The 24945-nt window shown below is 39.5% G+C and overlaps 1 protein-coding gene across 1 annotated transcript in view; it reads left to right on the top strand.

Annotated features, from left to right (window-relative positions):
* Positions 1-24945, top strand: part of agbl1 (AGBL carboxypeptidase 1) — a gene marked incomplete at both ends in the record, with an annotated part of 253871 nt that overhangs the window by 66627 nt on the left and 162299 nt on the right. Inside the window, 4 exons of the mRNA XM_080002341.1 lie at positions 18436-18644; positions 18814-18979; positions 21964-22034; positions 22595-22711. Of these exons, the coding sequence (XP_079858467.1) occupies positions 18436-18644; positions 18814-18979; positions 21964-22034; positions 22595-22711 (563 nt within the window). The remainder of the gene's footprint in view (positions 1-18435; positions 18645-18813; positions 18980-21963; positions 22035-22594; positions 22712-24945) is intronic.

Raw genomic sequence — 24945 nt, 5'->3', positions numbered from 1 at the left:
CATTAAACATGCGCTGCTCAATCTTTTCATTGTCGTTAAGGATTAAAAAAATCTCGCAAGCCTGCAATGCAGTCAAAGGCGCAAACATCTAAATCCCCAAAAACTTCATTTCTTCCTTTCAACAGCATTTTAATAAAGCCTAAGTTGAGAAACAGTCTCTTTATCAAAATATCATTTTGATAAACAGACTGTTTATCATCAACTCCCTTTATCTGAATTTCTTCTTTTTTTTTTTTAACTTACCTCGTCAAGCGAACCAGATATTGGAGCAGTTGGTTACAAGGCGATGGCGAAGTCTCTTGTCTTTTCTCTTAGTCTTTTTATGACTCCCCATTAATGTGCCTGACAGGATTCTTTATGAGTTAAAGTTACAGTTATAGACTTAGGTATTATGGGATGTTCGAATGTACCCTTGATAATGTAGGGCATTCATATGACATTTATGTGCCTGCTGGAGTTTAAATAAAGGGCGTGACTTGATTTAGAATCAACATCAGAATCAGTTTATTATCTGTTTACAGTTACATACACATGGAATTTGTTGTGGTGAGAATTGATAGGTGCATTGCTGTACAGGCAAAAAAACAGGCAATAACAAAGCTCCATATGCAAAAGAACAAATACTACTACTATATACTACTAGCCAAATAAATCAAATATTAAATATACAGAGTACGCAAGCGTGATTCTATGCGCAGGATCAATTACATGTATCGGTATAAGGTGTAAAGTAGAGATTATTACCATGTGATTACTAATTAACAATTTAGCAACACTTTCCATAATGTTTCATTTCAATGTCCTGAAACAATCTCATGAGTTTCGGGGTGAATGCAATTCTAGTGTACCTTAGTAAAAATCAATAAATTGATGAGTTTAAAAGTCAATAACTTTCGTTTAAAAAAAAATTAAAAGTGGGGCTTTTGTCGGATAATATGCATGCATGATAATATGAGTGTTATTAGAGTTGCAAAGGCGATCACTTTCCCATTATAGTATGAGAAGAATTACAGACTGGAAAATACCATATAAAAGTAGCATATATGCAAATAAAAGTATAAATGCAAATTAAATCTGATGATGTTTTTTGCTTTTAAAGGTCATTTTTACTAAAGATGTACCACATTAAGATAATGCTGGACTCACTGCACACAGGCTCCATCTGAAAGTGACCGCCGGCTATGAACATGTACGTGGGGAAATGATTGCAGGCGGTGGAAAATTAAGTGAAGTGAGAGAGAAGGGGAAATAGACGGCACGAGGAACTTGGCCGGTCAATATTTCTTGACATGTTGGTGGTAATTAATCTTTATTTAACCACCTGGGTCAATGTTCACAGCATAACTGCGGGCCTATTGATTTTGAGACGGCTTGAAAGTCATTGACAGCCACAAGCACAAAACAGGAGTAGCTTTCTCCGCTGCTATTAAAGGTTGGAAATGTAAGAGCAATGGCCTCAGTGGTAGTAAAGACCATTTTTGTCCTATAGGGTTTGGTTGTAGCCCCAACAGGCGATAAATATAAGTCATTGTTGATTGATATGTCTGGTATACCACAGTTGTACAAATATGTTTTATCAAGTAATGAATCAAGATCATGACTATTTTGTTCTATTCAGCAATGCCAACAAAAATAGTTCCACGATTCAATTAGTGAAAAGCTTCTGAGGTGACCACATTTTCAAACCCCCTAACCGGGACCCTTTAGTGTACCGTGGTGGGGGATTAATCGCTGATTGTGATTAACGCCTGAGTTACAGTTGTTGACTGGGGGGCGGGGATAGCTGATCGCGTCCGAGTGTCAATATGCTCACATCTTGTACATAGAGCTACATTCATTTATTTAGATTTGATGTTATTTTTTATATTTTTTATATTTGTTTTTAAAATACGATACAACATATAATACATTAATATATGCAACATTACCCAACGCTCCTATTCCTTTCTTTCCTACACTCTTTCTTTCTCTCCGTCTGTAGGTATCTAAGATTCTTCATATATATGTATAAAAGCAATACAGAAATAACAATTTACATAAAAAACTCCTTTTTAACATATATCATCTTTATCTCAATTCCAAACAATATAGATAACATATATGATTAATGCTTGCAATTAATCTCTGCTAGATCACATTTAACAATGGAAGTGTCACACATTTTTTGTGATAAAGTTATAATTTATGTAAAAATCCACCATAATAAAGACTTGGATGGCATGAATCATATCTAGGAAAATTTTAAATTAAATTGATGATGATTCTTTTGAACTCTCAATTGATTTTCCCTTTTATTTTGTTATCATCAATCTTGTCGGTGCTTGGATTGTAACAATATAGCAGGTGTGTGTGTGTGTGTGTGTGTGTGTGTGTGTGTGTGTGTGTGTGTGAGTGAGTGAGTGAGTGAGTGAGTGAGTGAGTGAGTGAGTGAGTGAGTGAGTGAGTGAGTGAGTGAGTGAGTGAGTGAGTGAGTGAGTGTGTGTTTCTGTGTGTACATCGTATGAAGGACATGAATGTGTCGGACAATTGTAGTACCGTAATTTCCGGACTATAAGCCGCTACTTTTTATCCACGCTTTGAACCTCGTGGCTTATCCAATGACGCAGCTAAATGATGGATTTTTCCCGCTTTCACAAGCTTCATGCCGCCAAAAAACTGAGCAAAAAACACATTATGTGACGGTGCTCAATTTTTTGGCGGCATGAAGCTTTCATTAGACCGATGAAATTGCCGAACGGGTTAAGGTGAAACAATGTAACTGTTTAGATTAAATCGAGCGAGCTCAAACTTCCCATCATTTACGGTCGTCATTTCGTCACCCTCATCATGGCAAAGACACAAAGAAATGCATATGATGCAGCTTTCAAGTTGAAGGCGATCGATCTGGCTGTTGGAAAAGGAAATAGAGCTGGTGCATGGTAGCTTGGCCTTAATGACTCGATGATAAGACGTTGGAAACGGCAGCGTGAGGAACTGACTCAGTGCAAAAGGACAACAAAAGCTTTCAGAGGGAAGAAAAGCAGATGGCCTAGAAAATGAGCTCGAAGACTGGGTCAACACACAGAGAGCAGACGGCCGAGGTGTTTCAACTGTGCAGATCCGACTGAAAGCCAAAACAAGCGCCACCGCAATGAAGTTTGAGGATTTTAGAGGTGGACCGTCGTGGTGTCTGCCAGTGGGTCCTGACAGCATGGAGCATTGTCAAAAAATCGACTATTATTATTATTATTATCGGTTTGGAAAGGCTGGACTGCTGCGTGTTGAAGAGGGCAGCATGAGCTCAGCGGGGAATTTGCCTCCGGATGAAAGTGACGAGAGTGACATTGAAAACGATCCAACCTCGGATGAAGCAATTCTGAGGCTATTCAACTCTGACACCGAAGGAGATGACTTCAGAGGTTTTAGTGTGCAGGAGGAGGAAGATAATGACCAATGACTTTCTTGGTAGGCTACTGTTTACCGCTAATTTTTTATTTTTGTTACAAACCGTGTTTTGTTAAAGCCTATTTATTTTTGTTACAAGCCGTGTTTCGTTAAAGCCTGTGTAAAGTTCATTTGTTTCAATGTACTGGTAGGCACCTGCGCCTTATAGACATGTGCGGCTTATTTATGTTCAAAATAATTATTTTTAAAAAATTCAGTGGGTGTGGCTTATATTCAGGTGCGCTTAAAAGTCCGGAAATTACTGTATGTGAACTCAATTACTTTTTACTTTAATGTTCTTCACAGAAAATAAGCCAAGGCCATGTCAGGTCAAAAATTGTTTCCTTGTATCATTCTCTTTTAGTAAAACTCTGAAATGGATCAATTTGCCCTGAACACTGCATATATTTGTCTAAGAAGCATTTTCACCATTATCAGAATGGACATCTCTCCTCTCTCTCTCTCTCCTGCTTCACTGCCGGAATGGAAATAGACGTGAGGTGGGCAGGGTCACCTCCCTCTGCCTGGCTCTCACACAGGCACAAGGAGACCCTGCTCTGAGTTACAATGGCACAGTGAGTGCAGATTGCACCCTGATTGCCCCCTCTCCATGAGCAATGTGCAGAAAATAAGGCAGTGTTGATTCTGCTCTTAATTTGTTTCAGTTTTTCTCTTAAAAAAATGAAAAAGAACAGTTAAGAGTACCGTTAAAGTACTGGATCGATAAGCAGTATCAATAAGAGTAGTAGTACCGTTAAAATCTTAACGATACCCATCCCTTATGGGACGGAGACTTGGAGTCGTGCCCTGTTCCTCTGTGCCCCATCCCAACACTGTTTTTAGTTGTCTTATTTGGAGGAACGGAGCACGGCAAGCGGTTGTGAATTGTATCACAATCGATCTTCTGTTGCAAATTACTTTTATTTTTTAAGCGCCCAATGTCATGTAATCTTTTGATGTTAAATTGGTAAATAGCGAACCACTCACATCTACAAGCATCTTTAATTGTGTCTTTAATTTAACTTAATCAACTAGGGTTAAATTAATCTAAGGTGAGAAATAATAATTATAATATAATTATAATATATTATTATTATCTATTATATATTATTATATATTATTATAATATAATAATTATAGTTTAGTGATTCCTACTTCATAAAATATTTACCAAAATTTTAAACTAGTCAGGGCGGTGTTGATTAATGCACTAAAGCTGTATTTAAATGACAATTTAAACAAGGATTTGCTTGGCCGGACAACTGTAAAGGTAAATAACAGCATATCAACAAGTATGTTACAAGTGGATTTGGATTGCTTGCGCTTAGCACCTGATGTGCTGATGTGTCGCTAATAAAAACAAACTAGCCCATGACTGCCATTGCAGGCAACAATGTAAATTAAACACTGTCCAGCTTGTTAGCCGTTAGCCAAGCGATAGCATAGCTAGCTAACATTGATGACCATGGCTCGCAGGGCCACTGAAAGCTGGAGCTTTGGCGCAATATCAGGATTCCATATTACTGCCATGTTAAATGGCCAGTCAGATTTTTGTTCTGTTTTGTCCATTACAGAGTCCTTGATTAATTAACTGGCAGGTTCACATTGTAAACTCTGAATTATCACAAGACTCAACAGGGTTGATTCTGTCCATATTTTTTTGGTTGGGTAATACTTCGCTCAATACTGGCTTCACTTTGAGTGTAGAGAAGCGTTATTACACAATCATGCTTTGGCCATTTGGTTAAGATAAGGCATATGCGCTATCAACTTTCGCACCCACTTTGTCATTGAACTCGAGCCAGGGCCACAATGACCTCTGTTTGGCTTACCGTGCTCGTTATGGCTAACATGTTAATTAGGCTGTGAATTGACTCTCTTTAGAGGACGAGTGGATGGATTCACACTGGCAAGGCCTTGTCTCCCCCACACGAGTAGCTCTGTCCCTCCACAGCAGAGGGAAAGGGCAGTGCGGATGCAATCAGTGCGCGCCCCCAACAAGACATTTCTGAAATGCTGCCTGATACAGCAACAGCCTAATTATTAATTACCCGCAACAATGATCTGCGGGCCATTTTGAAGCTGCAATCAGCAAATCGGTTTGCACTTCTGTACGAAAAAAATCCATGCGTGTCCCTGTGATTTGTTATTTTCCAGTTGTTGGGTATGGATGTAAAAACCATTTGGTTCAGAGCTGTTTTACAGTGTTTCCTTTGCAAGGTATCTATTTACAAAGTGCAGAGCCATGATTGTTTAAAAAATTATAATGCTTCCTAAATAAATCCGAAGCAAATGTATTTGTCCAAAGTTCCGCAGACAAATACTACATACATAAATTCATAATTCAAAAGACAATCATACTAAACTTAAATGCAAGGGCTTTTCATCTGAATTATGAGGGAGTAAATACAGCTCCCTCATGCCACATACATGGCGATACAAACATATTTAAGTCAATGTACAACATGAAAGGAGAAAAACTTTTGTTACTGTTTTTCTTTTGATGTGTCTATGTTTTATTTTTTGTCAAACACTATGTGGGAATCATTATTCTGAAAAGCAATTTCATTCCTCTACAGAAAGTGAAAAAAACTCAAGTGTGTTAAGAGCAGAGGCTGTATTATAAGTCATGGGTCCAAGATATTGATGCATAAAATCAACAGAAGAAAAGCCAATAGCATTGATAGCAGGATTTCAGAATACCAGCTGAGTTATAGAAAAGGAAAAGGAACAAGAGATGGCATCTTCATACTAAGAACAATTGGAGAAACAACCAAACAACAAAAAAGTTTACATGGTGTTCATAGACTATCAAGGCTTTTGATCGCGTAAACTAAGAGCAACTAATTGAGATGCTGAAAGAAGAAGGAATTCCGGCACATGAAATAATATAAATAATAAGAATAACAGAAAATCCATATTAGAAGCAGAAAGCAGCTGTCGTTATGGAAAAATGGAGAAACAGAAGAAGTAGACATCTTAAGAGGTGTAGGATATGGATGTATTTTATCTCCAATTCTCCTCAATTTATACATGGAAAGGATGATCGGAGAAGCAATACAAGAGAAGAGATAAATGGGGAGAGCTTGACAAACATCAGGTAGGCTGACAATACAGTTCTTCTGGCAGAAGATGAGCAAGAACTCCAAGAAATGTTAGAAGTTGTAACTCAGGCTTGGGAGCAGGGGTGTTGCTAGAATGCAAAGACATCAGTGGCTTAGCCCAAGCAGGCTCCAGCCATTTTACCGCGCTAGGCAAACTGTCAATGTGGGGGTAGGGGGTAAACAGCGTAAAATAAAATATCCTATTTCTAAAATAAAAACACACTGTTTTGGCACCCCGCCGCTGGCGCGGCATGGGCACAGTCGGTACCATCGGAGCGCAGGCTCACCATTGCTGGCGCACCGTGAGAGAGGGAGAGATAGGGCGAAGAGCTGGCCCTGTGGGGCTATTTCAGATCCGGGGCTTTTCATAAAACCTTCGGGGAGAAAATACAAATACTTGGGAGTTGAATCTATGAAGATGGAAGATGTCTATAGGAAATTCAATGCAGAATTGGACAAGCAAAAATGGCTTTTTTGGACATAACTTCTGAGAAGCAACGTCAACATAACAGTAAAGAAAAAGATATGGTGCTACAGGAAAATGCTCAAAGTCAGCTGGAGAAGATTTCTGTCAAATGAAAAGGTTCTGGAACTGGTAGGAGAAGACAGGTATTTTATGAAGAAGATTGCAGAGAGAAAGTTTGAGTTTGCGGGGCACATCCTGAGACGGTCCAGTGGAAAGCTGATGATGAGGGTTTTTGAAAGGATGATTGAAGGAAAACAAGGAGCGGGAAGACCACGCATAAGGTGGCTAGATGACATAAAGAGATGGAGTGGAGAAAGAAGATATGAACAACTCAAAAAAAAGGAAAGAAACAGTGGACCATGAGAACCATGAAATCAAACCTTCTGATCAAAGATGACACAAATGATTGATTGACTATGTGGTAAATGACATAAAATGCGTGTGTACAGACTGTCAGAGTTTGGGTAAATTCCTTCAGTTAAAGTCCGGTCAAATAGTCCAGTGAATAGCAAAAATGGCAGCCGGTGGATCTTGGGTATTTACAAATGGTAGGTTTGATGTTGTGCAATGATGACGCAATCAGTAGTAGTCCATTATGTAGTCTGCAGTGCTATCACGTGACCTTGTCAGAGTTGAGACAGTGCAAATATTTTACTGTGTTGGTGTGTATATGCATATGTGCCAATATGTCCTTCAACAAAAAAAGGACCCCAATTAAAAACACGCAGAACACTCTCCTGTGCTGTCCCTGACCATAACATGGATCTACCACCTGGAATTGGTCCCCGGGCAATGAGTAGTGAAGGCTGCTCACTGCTCCCGGCTGCCCCCTGGAGTTAGGACGGCTAAGATGGGAGAAATGCAGGCTGAATTTCTCCAGCCACCACTCCAACATGTGTGTGTTGAGTGCAGCGCATCTGTGAGACGAGCAATAAAATTATTATTGATTTTTTTAAATGAGCAAATGACTAAATCATAATGTTAGAAAAAGCCATATCATTTGAAAAATAAACAAAAACAACTGCAAACACACACAAAGAACTATAGGATTGGGTTTGAGCCATTACAGCCCAGCCTCATTGTAAAATTAATTCTTCGGTTCACTTTCGGCTCATAATTATATAAGTTGGTTGTTTTCCTCTACCAGGCTCTCTCTCTTTCTCTCTCTCTCTCTCTCTCTCTGTGTTAGTAGGCGGATGCTATGCTAAGTTGTGGTTATGTAAGACTGACACGGAGCTTGCATACTGCAGTGGGACGGAACGGCCTTCAGGGGTCAGTGTTGCTACATTTTCAAACCTTGCGGCTTTGGTTGCTTTGACATGCACAGCACCTGTTGCGACGCAACGTGTATGTCTCTCTCTCTCTCTCACACACACACACACTGGGTGTCTTCATTCCTCTGTCATGTATTGTATTGGATGGGCACGCATGCGCGCACACACACGCGCCCTCAAACAGGCTTACAACCCCCCACCCACACCCACACCTTTTAGTTGCTATCGCTCACTCTTGCGTACACAACACCGCCAACCTCGCGATTGAAATGTACACTGCCGAGCTGTCGCTGAGACACACACACACACACACACACACACACACACACACTCCCCCTCAATTCCCCTCGGTTCGCTCCTTCCTCCCCTCTCTCTCTCTTCCTTCATCTCCCTTCCCCTCACGTTTTCCTACCGGCCCGTGACGCCTCCTACCCTCTCTGCCATCCCCCTCTCCTCTCCTCTCCGGCATCTTTAAACATGCACTCCCTCCCTCCCTCCACCTCCACCTCCACCTCCTCCTCCTCCTTCCCTTTGAGTCTGGCAAGACGCTAATGCATTCCCTTTGATTCTCAGCTGCGCGGCAGCAGACAAACGGCGCTCTGTGTGGAGCCTTCCAGCGCCGCGAAGTGCAGCCGCTCGCCGCAGTCGCCGCTGCGCTCGTAGTTGCATACGCCGATAAACCACAGCGTCTAGCGACGGGCAACAGCCGATAGGAGGGTGCGCTTTCAATGGTGCTGATTCTTGGAAAATGGATCCCTGGACCACTGCGAAATTGTTCATGATAGGGCTATTTTATTTTAATTTTTTTGAAAAACGTCACTTAAACTATTCATAAAATAAAGAACACGTAACGTTATGTTTCTCCAACAAGGACAATGCTTTATTTTAATCAAATAAAATTACACAGGGCAGCATCTGTGGATATAATTTTCAGTATATTAAATATGGAAAGGGAGAAAGGTTTGCAATGTTTGGCGTGCCCAAAACAGCCAGACGATTTTGAGCCGCAACGCCCACAAACGCCAGCGGACGCGGAGACCTGGCGCCGAAGTGAGAGCGACTAGGCCTCATGCTGCAGTCCCGTCGCCAGCGGTGTGACCATTAAAACATAAAAAACACTTCTTTGACTGAGCTCGTCATAAAAGAGGCATAACTTGTGGAGCTAGTTCTGTCGGACAACTGGACGGCACCACGCACTTAGACACGTTCATGGGCTGGGCTATTAAAGCAGCCAATCCCGCTTGCCCTACCTGCATTGCTTGCTGTGTTGCTGCGCTCCCACCACCTCCCCTGCATCCACCTGTCGGGCTCTACTCCAGTGGGCAGATTCATGCCAATCACTCCAATATTTCGAGCTCATTAAGTATTCCTATGTTTTCTGTACACCTGGCCGGGAGTGATAAGCAGTAAAGCCCAGACGCCAAAACTCCAACTAGGCTAAGTAAATAAATGTAATTCCAAATAAAATCTAAGACTTGTCTGTCAGAACTGTGATTTTTGTGTCGCTCACCAATTACTGAGGCACCGTTTTGCTCTCCAGGAAAGCTGCCCCTAAATTGGCAAAAAAAAGAAAAGGTCAGATCTTCCCAGAGAGTCCTTTTCGTATAAATGAATACAATTTTAATAAGCTAGCGCGACTGACAGCAACATTTAAAGAATTCATCAGCCAGGCTGGTGACGGGGACTGGGGCCAAAAAAATTAAGCAGAAAATAGGCCAAAGCCATGCATGGGACTTATAGGTATGGGTCAACTAAAACAACCACCCTGACAAAAAAGCTTGAATTGATCTCGTAATTTTTTGTCCTATGTGTAGAATTTAGTTCCGGGGTGCGGCATATTCAGGGGAGCTGGTCCCCTGGTCGCGCAATCTCCAGCAACCCGCAGCGTCATGAGTTTTCAGAGAGCTCTAAGCTGTTTATGATTTATGCAGTATTGTGCCGGCTTCCATGTCAAAGTGCCAATTTGCTCAGAACATCAAGGGCATCGTGTTCCACCGATGAACCAGAACAGCAGAAATGAGCACGCTTCAGTGCTTGCCTTTGATCTGCTAATGCGATGTTTGTAACCAACATAAAGGCGGCAATTATGTCAATATTAACCTATAGGGGCAGAGCTGTCATTTCAAACCCACACTTCTAAGCGCAGCTTTCCTGATGAATCCCAAACCGTTAACAGGACGATAATGTCACTGAATCTAGTCTGACTGTAATGTATTTGTCTCAAGGTTTTGTTCCACACAGATATTGTATGGAAACTGGGAGAGTGCAAGTGTAACGTAAAAATATTCAAATAACTAGGACACCTGTCGCTCCCGCCCATCCACTGCTTTTTGGGCCAGCTGCAAGCGGCAACCGTTACGTCCGAATATTGAAGCCATTGTGGAAAGCTCTTTAATGAGGTGGAATGGGAAGTTTTTGAAATATAAATCACCATTTATATGGAAATAGATTTATTTTTATTTTATTTATTTTATTTATTTATTTTTTATTTTTTATTTATTTACTTTCATGTCACACTGGAGAACAAATTTGATGTAGAGTTTAGAATAAAAATGAATCACTAATATCTATAACTGGTAAAACAAAAATGAAAACCACATATATTTTTGAATAGTTTAAACTCTTTAGCATGCAACCATATGACTTCCACGAAGAAAAAAAAATAAACCTAGAACCATCCCACATGTCAACTGGTGATGACTGGGGAACCCTAACCCTAACCTGACTTCAGAGGGAATTGGTATTGGGTGTTGTGTACAATACTTATGGTAGAAGTATTGTGCTTAAATTAAATAGGGATTTTAGCATTTTGAGGAAAATCTTGATGATTGGGTGTTTCAGTACTTTTGGCACTTTTGGCAAAAGTTTGGCACTTTTGGCACTTGAAAGGCAATTGCCTTTCAAGTGCCAATGCTAGAAAAGTGAAAATTTTAAATAATAACTAAAAACGTATGTGCCTTATAAATGTCTTCTGTACTGTCCTTCCTGATAAAATTGTGCTGTTTCAATCAAAAACGGCAAATGCCTGTATTTAAATAACAATATTGTGTCACATCAGTGGATATAGCATTTAGGGACAAAATGTAATGTTTTTTATGTTTTAAAACTGTTTTTATTTAGTTGAACTTCTGGAGTTAATATGTAACTCTTAAAAATGTTATATAACTTAAATGTCAACTTCTGTTTATATACATAGACATCTGTGAAATATTGTATATGATTATGGATGTACATTTGAATTATTTATGTTTTTTATATAAATGTTTAAAGTTCTAGCCATGTTCAGGACAAGTCACACCAAATGACATTCACGAGTTTGATTGAAATGCACAACAAATGCCATTGTGTTATTCCCCTTTCCCACCTCACCAAAAACCCGGTAACCCCCGCTAACAAGGAAAAACCCAGGTCTCAGTCCCGGGTCAAATGACCCTGCAATAAACAGTTTTTTTTGTTGTTGTTGTTCTTTCAACTTGTGCTTTCAGCATGCTGGGCATACAACAAAAAGTATTTGTATGCCATTGCATCTAGGACAGAGTTAGTCTGCAAGTAGAGTTCAATTTCTCAACCTGCAATTCAACTCTTTATTCATTCTTAAATCATCAAGAACTGCTGCAATAACTCTGTCCTATGGATGAGCTGTAGAATGACAAGAGCACAGTTTTTGGTTAAAGAGAACCACCACCAACCCCCCTCTTTGGAGAACTATTTATCATGTTTGAGTCTGTAAACAACTGATCACGACTCCAAGAGGGGGAGAATCACTACGGTGAGACAAATAAACATAGAACCAAACAGCATTTACACAAAAATATGAACACTGGACGACAACATGTATTGAAAAACAGTGAATTAGGTCCAGGAAAACTGCAACTGGTCACGTGGCCTCTTCCTGTCATAGTTATGGCAGTAAATGAGGGAGGAAAGGAGAGGAATGCAACCAGGAGGGAGCTGGGTGCACCCCAAGCAGGTGTGGTGGTGTGTGCGTGTGTGTGTGTGTGTGATAGGACCACCTTTATGTGTGTGTGTGGGTGTGTGTGTGTCTGTGTATGGTGTCCACCGGTGAGTGTACATGACTTATCCCAATTGGGTCTGGTATATAAGGTCGGTATTATGTCCTGGCGCCTCCAAGCAGAAAGGTCCCCGAAGCCCCCCCCCCCCCCCGAGCTCCGCAGCCTTGTAGACACCTTACGGCTGCAGGAAAGCCTCAAGCACCCTTCCCTGCGGCCACAGAAGACCCCCAGGCCTCCAGAGAAGCCAGAGGGCCGTGGAGTAACCCCCACGCCCGGACCGAGGAGCATAACCCAGTCCCAGGGAGCACGAGGAGACCCCGCACCCCAGGGGCGCACACATACACCCAAACAGGTGCAGGCACAAGACGCAGCTGCAGCCACAGAACCTGGGCTGCGGGCACCAGGCACGGAATGCAGGACCGGATCCCGGCCGCGGGCCGACAGACCGTCATCCCCCCCCAAACCGCCCGCCCCGCAGGTGAGCCGGTGGGACCCCCATGCCCACCCACGAGAACCGCCCCACCGCAGCCAACCAGATGCCCCACCCGGCGTGAGCGCCGAGTGCCCATCCACGTAGCAGAGTGTGCTCAGCAGGTTTGAATTTGGCTCCACCTCCGATCGGCTCTGATGTGAAGAGGACACCCGGGTCGGCCCGCTCATTTTGGCCCCTTTACTGGCGCGACACGATGCGCGTTGGGAGTTTCAGACATTGCCGCATTAATAGACAGAAATATCAGATTATTTTGACCGGCTCAAAATACTTTTTTTTCATGTTTTACAGTTTCATGTTGTTGTTTGTTTAAGTTGCTGTTTTGTTTCCCAATCACACTGGAACCATTACACGCCCTTTTTCCCACGTGTTCGAGATGTCGAACGTGACACACTTGAAAAAAACTGCATTTCACCTGGCAATGGGAAAGGTGTCAGTCACCCAAAATTTGTTTGTAAATCCACAAATTTTGGTGTAAAATGGTATAAGCTAACAAGATATCCATATAAATATTAAAGAGTTTTTCCATATTCCATGAAAATTGCTTTTTCATGGTTTTTATCGCTTCTGGGCTGAAAAAAATGCACCCATATACATTTTTCCCCACCTCAGGCTCAACAGCCTTATTTTTTAATCATCCATTACACATGCATTACTTGTGGTGGAAGGGTGGAAAACCCATCCTAAAATGGCCACACACACAAAAAAAAATAAAAAATAAAATACTCACTTATTAAAAGTAGATTAAAAACATGAATATAGTAAGTATCAGTTGACAGACCTCATCAAACATTATAAAACATCAAATAATATCATAATTTACCATCTTTTGTCCTCTGAAGGCTTAAATGATGTGACTTGCTCTTTATGATGTCACTTAAAGCAACAGTTTAGTTTTGGAGGGAAAATTGGTTGGTTTCAAATTTGGAAGGTCTGGCTCTGCTTCCCAACCCAACCTCGAGGCTGTCTCTTCAGAAACCAATGGGTGACATCGCAGACACTGCATCCATTTTTTTCATTTTTTCATTTTTTACTGTGGCCAGCCACGGATCTTTTCCATGAGAAATGCTGACAAGGAAGCCATTCGGAACCAAGCTATCCCCTGCTGTACTGCAAGTTAATGGTGTGTAAAATAAATAGGAATGCCGGGGACATAGATTTGCTGAAAATCAAAGTTTATTTGGCCTTTTCTTTTTTCAAAGCTGCCTGTCCATGACGTGAAGGAAATGCAATTTGTTAGGTTAGAATGATTTATTTGATTTGATGGTAGAATGTTCCAAGACAGAAAAGAGGTTCATATTTCCCAATAAAAATGATGTTGGTCAACCATATTGCTGCAATCATAAACATCATCTCCCTTAATTCTCACATTTCAGTTTATTTCCATGAATTGCAGCCTTATCTAACAGAGTACAAATGTGTCCTTATTTTTTCTGAGTATTTAAAGATAAGATTATTTCTGTTGGAGATTTTTCAGTGATTTACTTTTGCCTACTCTGGGCAAATGATTCATGTGCAATTGGAAAGTACTTAATATGCTGTGAGCTTAAGTTTTCATGTACTACTCATTCTTAGAACAGGCCCTTTGAAGCAACCGCATAGCAAATTTCTCTACTTCTAATGATCTCTGCACAGGTGTGTGTGTGTGTGTGTGTGTGTGTGTGTGTGTGTGTGCGTGTGTGTGTATGTGTGTGTGTGTGTGTCTGTCTGTCTGTCTGTCTGTCTGTCTGTCTGTCTGACTGTCTGTCTGTGTGTGTGTGTGTGTGTGTGTGTGTGTCTGAGAGAGAGGAAGATGGAGAAGGTGAAAAAAAGATGTTGGTGTGTGTGTGTTTGTATTGGCGCTATGTAAATTTCAGGCTTTAAAAGGGAGTTCGTTTTGGGCTGATGTAATGGCCATTGTCAGAGACGATGCTATTACAGACACACACACACACACACACACACACACACACACGCACACACACACAATTAATCAGCACAGTCTTCTGTATATTTGCCCCAGACACCACTTCCGTCTGTATGTGTATGTGGGGTGTGCTCACATCCCCATCAGCTTTATTAATTATGCCTTTAGGCATTTGAAATCCTCATGAAAACATTCTTCACGGTGACACAAAAGCTACGGGTGTCTCCTGTGACCATTTGACTGCGTTTTGCCACTGTTTATTTTCACAGCGGGAAATAAAAACAAAAAGAGCAACAAAGAAAGAGAACAAGATATTTGATGGAAATGTTTGATTTTAACAACAATGTAAAAAAAATTGAGCCAAGAATTGTTTTTGAAAGATTGTTGAGTTAGTTTTGGGAAAATATGTATACAACGAGAAAACATACAAAACAAGGCAAAACATTTCGATTTTCTTTAAAGACATCTTTCTATATTTTAAAGACTATTTCATAGTATTTCTGCAGTATTATATGAAACCCTTATATCTTGTAGTTTCTATTCCTATGTAGATGTACTGTGTATGTGTATATATATATATATGCAGCATATATACACTGTATACATATACTGTATACATAGAGTTAAATATTGCAGGTTAATGCATCGGTAACATTTATACAATAAATGTTTATATCTATACAATAGTATGCATTTGCATGTGGCCTTCTTAACTGTTACTAATAATGAGTGATCTGTCTAGAAAAAAAAAGATTTCCAACATGGGATTCACGAGCACTGCCAAGATTCAGGATTTTATTTCCCGTAGAGCGTGTTGTATAGATCAGGGCACTCTATGGTAGCTCAAACCCTACGGAGCCCATTAATACTAGATATAAATGCACTACAGCTTATACTGGAAGCTATCAGGCCGATGAATATTTTAAAGGTCATATGAATAGAACGTGGGAGGAAAAAAAAAGAAAAAAGATGTGGACACTTTGAAGAAGAGTGTTGGCAAAAAATAAGTTATGCATTTGTATTTTGGGGTGTTTTCTGGATTTGCGTCAGTGTGCACGTGTGCATTCCACTTAAAGGTCATTGCGAGATTATTTGAGCGTCTGTAGAGGCCCTGTGTCATTAAACTGGTAATCCATTTTCTCGGCTGGGGAGGAGGTATCTTTTTCAAATAGAGTAACTCTGCACATTAGTGATTCAAGATTCAAAGATTTAAAAGATTTATTTGGCACATACATACATTCGTGATCTAAAGCATGTAGTGAATTGCTTTTTTTTAATAATTAAATAAAAAGTACAGAACTATATACAGCATTCAGAAAAAAAGTATTTCAGTTGCAATAGTTAGAGTATTGCCTTAACTCAATAATGACCGGCTTATTCAAGTGCATGTAAATGCACCAATTGACTTTTAAGTCAAGTAAAATTGTTTCCCTGTTTTAGATTGTTAGGCTCAGCTTAGACCACAATTGAAAACTGTGTGTTGCAGAAATTTGATATCTCCCACATCAGACCACCTGCTATGGGGCTGAATTTAAACCGGTTTGGTGAAAGAGTGCAAGATGTACAGTATATTGCTTTTGTCGTGGAAATTGCCAGACGGTTTCAATTTCAATATCACAGCATTAAATCTCCCAACTTGCATGAACTCTCTTCTCCAGGAGGCAATCTCGCAATGCGAAAATTTAGACTGTAAAATATGCTGTGGTATATTGTTTTTCCCCCCCAGCTCGAGAATATGATTATTTTTGTTACACTTTATTTGGATAGTCCAGAGTCGATACTGAACTCAGTGTAAACAAGTAAATAAGTCAAATCTATTAACTGAAAGTTTATATCAATTTTATAATTGAGTCAATTGGTAATCATACTCCCCGAATCTTAGACATTTAGCCATTTTGGTCAAAGATGGTAAAAAGTAGGTCTAAGATTCAAGGTGGTTACGTTTGAATTTGGGTTTAGTGTGGATAAGGTCAGGGTAACTACATGGAAGGATAGTTACCAAAACAAAATGCATCCAAAGGCTAATGATTTATGCAGACAAGTTTATTGCAGGGGTTCAGTTTATTCTTTGGTAACATCGATCAACCATTTTTTTCGAGTCTTACAATTGAGGTGCCAATTGTAAGACTCAACTGATAGTCAGCTGATACTGAGTTGAGTACAAACATTGAAGGATTTTGTTTTTAGATGGAATCAGAATGACTAAGCTAATCAGAATGACTTTATTCTGCCGTTTCTCTACAAACAATTAGCGTTGAAATAAAAGCTTAACAGTCCGAAAAAAATCATCATAATACAATTAAATAAAAATCGACATACTATACTAACTATACAAAAATACAGAGCAGAATATCCAAATACAATTGCATGGAAAGGATAGATTATTGGTACAGGTATACAGGGTAAAAAAAAATATATGTTATTACTATGTACTTACTAAGTTATTACAGAGTTTACAGTGTTATAACAGTTTTATTTCAATATATAGCACGGGTTGCTTAAGTTATGTGAATGTGAATTATAGCATAAAAAATAAGATACATCATTTCAGACTCTCAAATTAGTCTGTCGATTTAGAATTACTTCCGTTGCAGCAGTTGAGGAGATTTATTTAGGCGGGGGGGATTTGTACCTTTCTGGGTATGAAATCGTATTCATACCAAGTGATCCATAATGGCCTACTGCACATGATATAGTATATTGCCTCTGGGGCTAACTTCCTGTTTCTGTGCATTCTATTAATTCTGTGAAACAAAGATGGTTGCTGTTTTGATAATTCTGCATCTCTTATGCATTTGAGTTCATACCCAAATGTTTCATAGAGAGATTTTGTGCTTCAATTGGAATGGCTAATATGGGAGGAGACGCAATAACCTATTCTCTATAGCGATCTATAGTCTTGCCGCTATATCGTTTTTCTGGGTCCAGTACTCGAGTTCCACTGTCCTTGATGTATCGCTTTAGCTCTATTCTTGCACACTTGACTCAATTAAGGCTTCATGAGAAAGTGTGGCTCTTAATTTAATCGGGCCTGTGAGAGGAGGGTCGGACCTCATAACCAAAGTCACTTTGAGAGCAGTCGGTTCACTTAGGCACCATCTTGGCAATGCTCCCAGCCGATGGGTTTTATATCTAACAAGACCAGACTTGTATATCTTAAAATGGGGAGCTGTCTGATGTTTTGAAGTTGCACATATTTGCACATTTGCGTTTCATATTAAGATGCACCAAAAGTTATAAATGTTGTCTATTCTCTACAATCTCTATTATGACATTTAAGACAAATGCAAAGCAAAATGCATGATTGGTAGATTTCTCCATGATATGGTCGTGTGTGTGTGTGTGTGTGTGTGTGTGTGTGTGTGCGTGCGTGCATGCATGTGTGTGTAAAAGAGTAAGATATAGATATGGGAATTTGCATCATTTATGTACTTTCCAGTGTTGCACATTTACTTTTCTGTTCAAAATATTTAACAGAGGAAAATGCAGGACAGCATTGGTAGGTGCATGTGAAGTGGCTTCCCAGCATGAATAAGCATCTTCCTATCTGATTTTATTGTATTGACAGATCGTTCAATCAGATTTAAATAGGAAAATATGACACTACAGATGGCTGTGGCAGCTTAATCAAAAGTATCTCCATACCTTTGTCCTGATTTGATTAAGAAAACAGCATTTAACGGTGTAGTTTACAACTCATCTCTGTGTACTGACTTGACTTAAGTTTCCTTTTTCCGCTTTCATCTCTTGCCCTCCCAGAGGCCAATGTGCGCTCAGCGGTGTCAAAGGGTTTTATCTCTGGCCTGTTGCGACTTTACGAGGACTGGCACAGCAACGATACAGAGTACATTGCCGTAGAAATCCGCAAGGCGTTGTTGCGATGCCTCCATCAGGCGACTCACAGTGCTGCAGGCAGACAGGCTCTTGTTTCCAGTGGAGGGATTCGACTTCTGTTTCAAACTACCCAGGTTAGTCTGCGTAAGTCTCTATATCAATCAATCAATCTTTCTATCTATCTATCTATCTATCTATCTATCTATCTATCTATCTATCTATCTATCTATCTATCTATTTTTCTATCTATCTATCATCCATCTTGCTTATTTGTCTTATTCATTTTTTCTTGTTTGTTTACAGACCTGTGTGTTTAATAATGGCCTGGAATCACTGGTGGAGCTTTCAGTCCAGCTAATGAGGAAGTGTCATCCAAGAACTCCTTTGCCACTGACATCTGATCAGTCAGTCTACTTATTTCCTCTTCCTGGAAGGCCAGACACAAACCCCAATGTTCATTTGGTACCAGGTATATCAGATTCTGTAAGATTTTACACATAGACTGATAATGAACGAAGGAAGGCACGGATACCGGTAATGTGGGATGCAAAGTTTTGGGCACCATGGTCTGACACATTCCTTCAAAGTTGAAAGCAAGATAATTGTGCAAAAGTTTGTGAACCCTTCTGTAATTCATTGTTTCTTTTTAAAATATGATAAAGTGATTTATTTTTTCAATGTCAGGGGAATTTAATTCCAGAATTGAAATATTTAATCCGAGGTCACTCTGTGCATCCTAAACTATCAGACTGCGGTGGCTAGAAAACACTTCAAACTTTTTAATGTATTAATTTAAATTGTCAGAAACATCTTCAGAAAATACAGTATACAAAGGTGAATGGAACAGTTCAAGTAAAGCCATGGTCTGGAAGACCATGATAGATTCCAGATAAACCAGCCCGAAACCTGGTGAGAAATGTTCAGAACAACCCACACATCACCGCAAAAAACAAAAGAGCTGGAGAAAACAGTAGCAGACACAGGTCTAGTTAATATGACATGCAATTCAACATACTTTAGCCAACAAAAACATCCATGGCAGAGTCACCAGAAGACACAAAATAAGGCCTGAAGGCTGTTGTACAATGTGCTTTGGACTGACAAAACCAAAAATGAACTTTTTGGCTTCAAGCAAGGAAGGTATGTTTATGGGAATGAACGGTGAAGCATTTCTAGAGAAGAACACTTTTCAACTGCCAATGATAGAGGTGGATCCATGATGCTTTGGGCTTGTGTGGCTGTGATACAGCTGTGATACAGGAAATATTGTCAATTTGGAAGGAAGAACAGATTCTGTCAAATATCAAAACATTATAGAGGACTATGTTTAACAGTCAAGACAATCGGTCAAGACATTGAAGTTGAAGAGAGGTTGAGTATTGCAGCAAGACAATGACCCAAAGCATACCTGGAAATCCACCATGACGTACATCCAGGAAAGATGGGTGAAGGTTTTGGAAAGGCCATCGCAGTCATCATGAAGCACTACGATATGAGAAATAAGCACCTCAGATATGAAAAATAATTGTTCGGCTCCCAACACCACAAAGCTGGTGTAAGTGCTGTGTGTGTGTAACTCAGCAACGGTGACACCAAGAGACGAGAGAAGATACGTTGAACTTATTTGGGGAAGTCTTATAGTTCAGTTTCTCTTAGAGATGCTTTAAGTTACTAATGTTAAGCTGGAGATTTTTGTTCTGGCACCGCAATGGGAGGGCCTTAACTTCTCATCTGTAGGAAGACTGATTACTTGTTTTATTCAAACCTCACTTACCTTACCGGTCAACCAAAACCTAGTGTTTCTCCTTTTCCGCTAGCTACCGGTTAAAATGTTACAATGTTTGCAAAGCCAAAAGAATATATTAATTGCCAACTGGTTGTTTAAATACTTCTTAGTCAAGAACCAGGAGCAAAGACTTGCAAAATTACCAAAATTATCCTAGATGGGACATTTGAATGATGTTTAGTTGAGTGGGGATTAATTCTCTTTACAATAGGGTTGAGGAGGATTATAGGGATCTTTCTTTATTATTTTCTTCTTTCTCATCCTTGTCCTTAGACCCATCTTTATTTTATGATCATACAAGCTCATGGTGGTACAAATTTCCCACAGAGCTAGTATAGCAAAAACCTTGCCAGTTCACTTGCTAATTCTACGCCACCTCTCATTGATAAAAGAACACCCACAGTACGACGGCCTCCCTTCTGTGGCTGTCTATACAGCAGACTGCATAAAGCCAAGGACCGGATGTTCCTGGCTGACCTTCAATATCTGACTCATGGCCACTCCAAAGGGTTTATTTATGATTACCTTGGCAACAATTTTCAGCCTGGCTGAGAGAGACTGAAAGAAACAGAGAGACATTGATATTTACCTTTGGATTGTATTTGGTACAATACTGTATGATACAAATAAAAGCTATAATTTGCTGTATAATGTACAAATAATTAGCCATTTTTTGTGAAAGCACGTAGAATGAATACTGTGGTAGTATTAAGGATAATATACCGTGGACAGTGCATGATTTAAGTGTGTTCCCAGAACTTTAAATGGTAAATTGACTGCATTTAATATTACACCCGATAAGAATGGCAAAAGGTTCAACCCAAACCTAGTGTAAAATGTTATGTAAAACTCGAGTTAAACAAGTTAAAACTTGAGAGGATACATTTTTGATCAAGTTTTCCCCCAGAACTGCAGACGTTTCTTCTTACATGTTTTTTCAAATGATTTCAATTTCAATTAGTTTGAATTTCTACTCGTGTTATGCATGTCAAATAAAATATCTCTGCAAAGTTCGTGGGGTTTTCACATAATTCAAAGAGTGTAAATCGGTTAATACATGGACGTATGTTTAATCTAAATGTTAAAAGGTTTATTGGCAGCATTTTGTTTTCTATTTAAATGTAATGTTTATTTTCACTTGAGGTATAGAGGCCCCACTCTTGATATCACTACATCCTCTGTTACCAATGACTGCAGAATAAATACCTCACTGTGGAAAATAAGAAATACATACATATTTGAGCTATTTAATTTTTCAATTTGATTGATCCGCTGTCCATGAAGTAGTAGATACTAAATAGTTATCTTTCATGTGTCATGATGTTGCTTATGTGCGACATTCAATCACGAAAATTGAGAGTAAATAAAATTGTGACATTGGACAACAGGTGAATACAGAACAGCATGCTTGATGATGCCTGACCATGGCCGCTATAGAGTTTTCATATAAATTATATATATATTTATATATATATATATATATATTTATTTATTATTTATATGAATTACTTATACTGTACATATATATACATATATATATATATATACATATATAAATATACATATATATGAATATATACATACATATATATATATACAGTATATATATGTATACATATATATGTACAAGTACTCTATTTGCATCACATCTACGTTTACTTGTCCAGATGAGAGCTGTAAGGAGGACAGTGACGATGAAGAAGATGACGAGAACCAGGAAGCAGAGAACAAGGACTATGTAAGTGTCCCGTGTGTAGGCAGATTGACAACATTCACAGTTTGTCCAGGTCAAATATTGAGAAATGTAATCACTCTTTTCTGCCGACTTCGAATGTGAATGCATTTCTAGGGCTGGAAAAACAGAAAATTGACACTTTCGCACAGTACATACAACCTGTGTCCTTTCTCAGCAACCACTAGGTCTCTATCTGATTGTCGCCAATCAAATCAACTAAACGTTGACGTCAATTAAATCTAATCAAAACGTTTCTAGGCTTGAAAAGGTAATGTGACAAAAGTGACCAAAAAAAATCCATCAAACTGATTTTCCATCTTTCAAGAGTGTACAAACCCTGGATATTGTGTAATATGATCCAGGCTCTTACCACCTGGACAGCCAGTTGTAGTTATTTCATGGTTATTCACCTAATCAACAAAAACTCTGATTATGGGACACAAAGGATCCAGGATTTTTTGAGTTTAAATTTCGACATCGGCAAACCAGTATGGGCACCGAACACAGCTCACAAAAATGAAACATGTTTGAAATAAAACGTGTGTGTATGTGTGTGATTGAAGGATGACGATTTGGAGACAGACCTGAACAAGCTTCGCAGCCGCCCCGATCCAGACCGACCCAAAGAGCTCCTGGCACAGTACAACAGGCTCTGTCCTGAACTCACTCATGACTTTCAGGTATATTTTGTCTGTGTGTGTAAGTTGGTATTTCATGTAGCATACATATTTTACTGCTAGAATTTTTGTGTTTAGTTAGTGTTGGCGGCCATCCTGCCTCGACGATATCACCACTGATGATATCTGAATCGAATTTGATCAAATCGATTCCATCTCCAAGTGCTCACATGACGGTCCATAATGCTCTTTGGTTTGGGACAAAATGGTCTTTGACGTGTGTCTGACAGGCGATCAGCTGTCTGGCTCTAAAAAAGATTTGATTTGATTAAAGATTATCCTGCCAGATTATCCTGTGGTGTGAGGTATGTTATCAGTGTTATTAGACACGTCACTAATGAACAATTATAGGCCTATATCAAACCCATTTTTAAGTAAAATCATTGAAAAAGCTGTTTTTCAACAGCTGAACAATTTCTTGGCACTACACAACTGTTTTAATGTCTTCCAGTCAGGATTTTGACCACACGGCAGCACTGAGACTGCTCTTGTTAAGGTATTCAATGACATTCATCTAAACACAGATCGTGGCAGAATTTCAGTCTGAGCATTTCTGGATCTCAGTGCTGCATTTAACACGGTTGACCACAACATATTATTAGACCGACTGGAAAACTGAGTAGGACTTTCTGGCACAGTACTTAACTGGTTTTAATCCTACTTAAAGGACAGGGACAACTTTGTGTCTGTAGGTTTTTACACATCTGAGCGGACAAAAATTACATGCAGAGTTCCACAACGCTCCATTCTTGGGCCTCTTCTGTTCAACATCTACATGCTCACACTGGCTCAGATTATGGAAAACAACTAAATATGTTACTATAATTACGCAGACAACACAAATTTACATAACCATATCACCAAGGGACTATGATCCAATACAATCACTGAGCAAGTGCATTGAACAAATCAACAATTGGATGTGCCAGAATTTTCTCCAATTAAACAAAAACAAAACCGAAGTAATTGTTTTTGGAGCCAAGGAAGAACGACTAAAAGTCAGCGCTCAGGTTCAATCGGTAATGTTAAAAAGCACAAACCAAGCCAGAAATCTTGGTGTAGTCTTGGACTCTGACTTAAATTTCAGCAGCCACATTATAACAATTATAAAGTCAGCTTACTATCACCTTAAGAACACTCAGCAGAATTTTGAAAAACTTGTCCAATGCATTCCTCTCTAGTAGACTAGACTACTGTAAAGGAATCTTTGCAGGTCTCCCTAAAAGCTTGATCAGACAGCTGCAGTTGATTCAGAACGCTGCTGTTCGAGTCCTCACTAAGACCAAGGAAGTAGCTCATAAAACTCCAGTTCTCAAATCCTTACAATGGCTTCCTGTCTGTCAAAGAATTTATTTCAAAATACTACTGTTGGTTTATAAGGGACAGAATGGTTTAGGGCAAAAGGAATTTGTGGCGGTGAACATTGGTGCGTTGCTTTACAGCAGGGATCTCAACGTGTTTTTCCTTTTACAATGTGTTTATATATTACATATTTTTTTACTTTATGCATTCTCTTGGCACTTGGTCTTAATGCTTTTTAAGTTTTATGTAAATCATTTTGAATTGCCTTGTTGTTGAAATGTGTTATATAAATAAACTTGCCTTGCCTTACTTCCTCGATCTGCTAGGAAATGGCTTCATCGATTTAGACCACGGTCTGTGGACTGTCATGTGCGAAAGACTGTTAGCCAATTGTGAGCCAAGTAGATGGAAACGTAAGATGTTTTAAACAAAACAGCAGCCATAGCGGCAAATGCGAACTCTGCAAAATATAAAGCTCGCACTGCAACATGTCCATGTTGTCCATTGTTTTTCTTATTCTAGCCCCTCCACTGCCATGTTTGTTTACCCTAAAGATGATCACGCAAGATTTCCGGTTGGGACTCTGGTAATCGGGCGTAGCCACACCTCCGTGTCAAATCTTTGGTAAATGGAATCTGTGTAGATGCTGTTGTGATATTCTCCTGAAAGACAGGGGGCACTGTCCCCAAACCACCAGGGGAAATTTAAAGAACTGCTGCAAACATTACAAAGAAGTCCTGAGCGAAGGATCTGAATAACTAGAAAAGAGCAGTGAAATAAAATGTGTTAAATGTATGTATATCTATTGTAGTAAGTGCAGTTTTTTTTAATATATATAAATATTTTGTTTGGATTTTGTGCAAATTGTCGGTGTAAACATTGCAAAGAAGTCCTGAAGTATAACATTATGTAGCTCACTGATCCATCACTCTGTA

The sequence above is a fragment of the Zeus faber genome, assembly GCF_960531495.2.
Source record: "Zeus faber genome assembly, chromosome: 6".
NCBI classification, from domain to species: Eukaryota; Metazoa; Chordata; class Actinopteri; order Zeiformes; family Zeidae; genus Zeus; species Zeus faber.
Note: the sequence above shows the minus strand (reverse complement) of the source record. Positions and strands in the feature narration are given on the sequence as shown.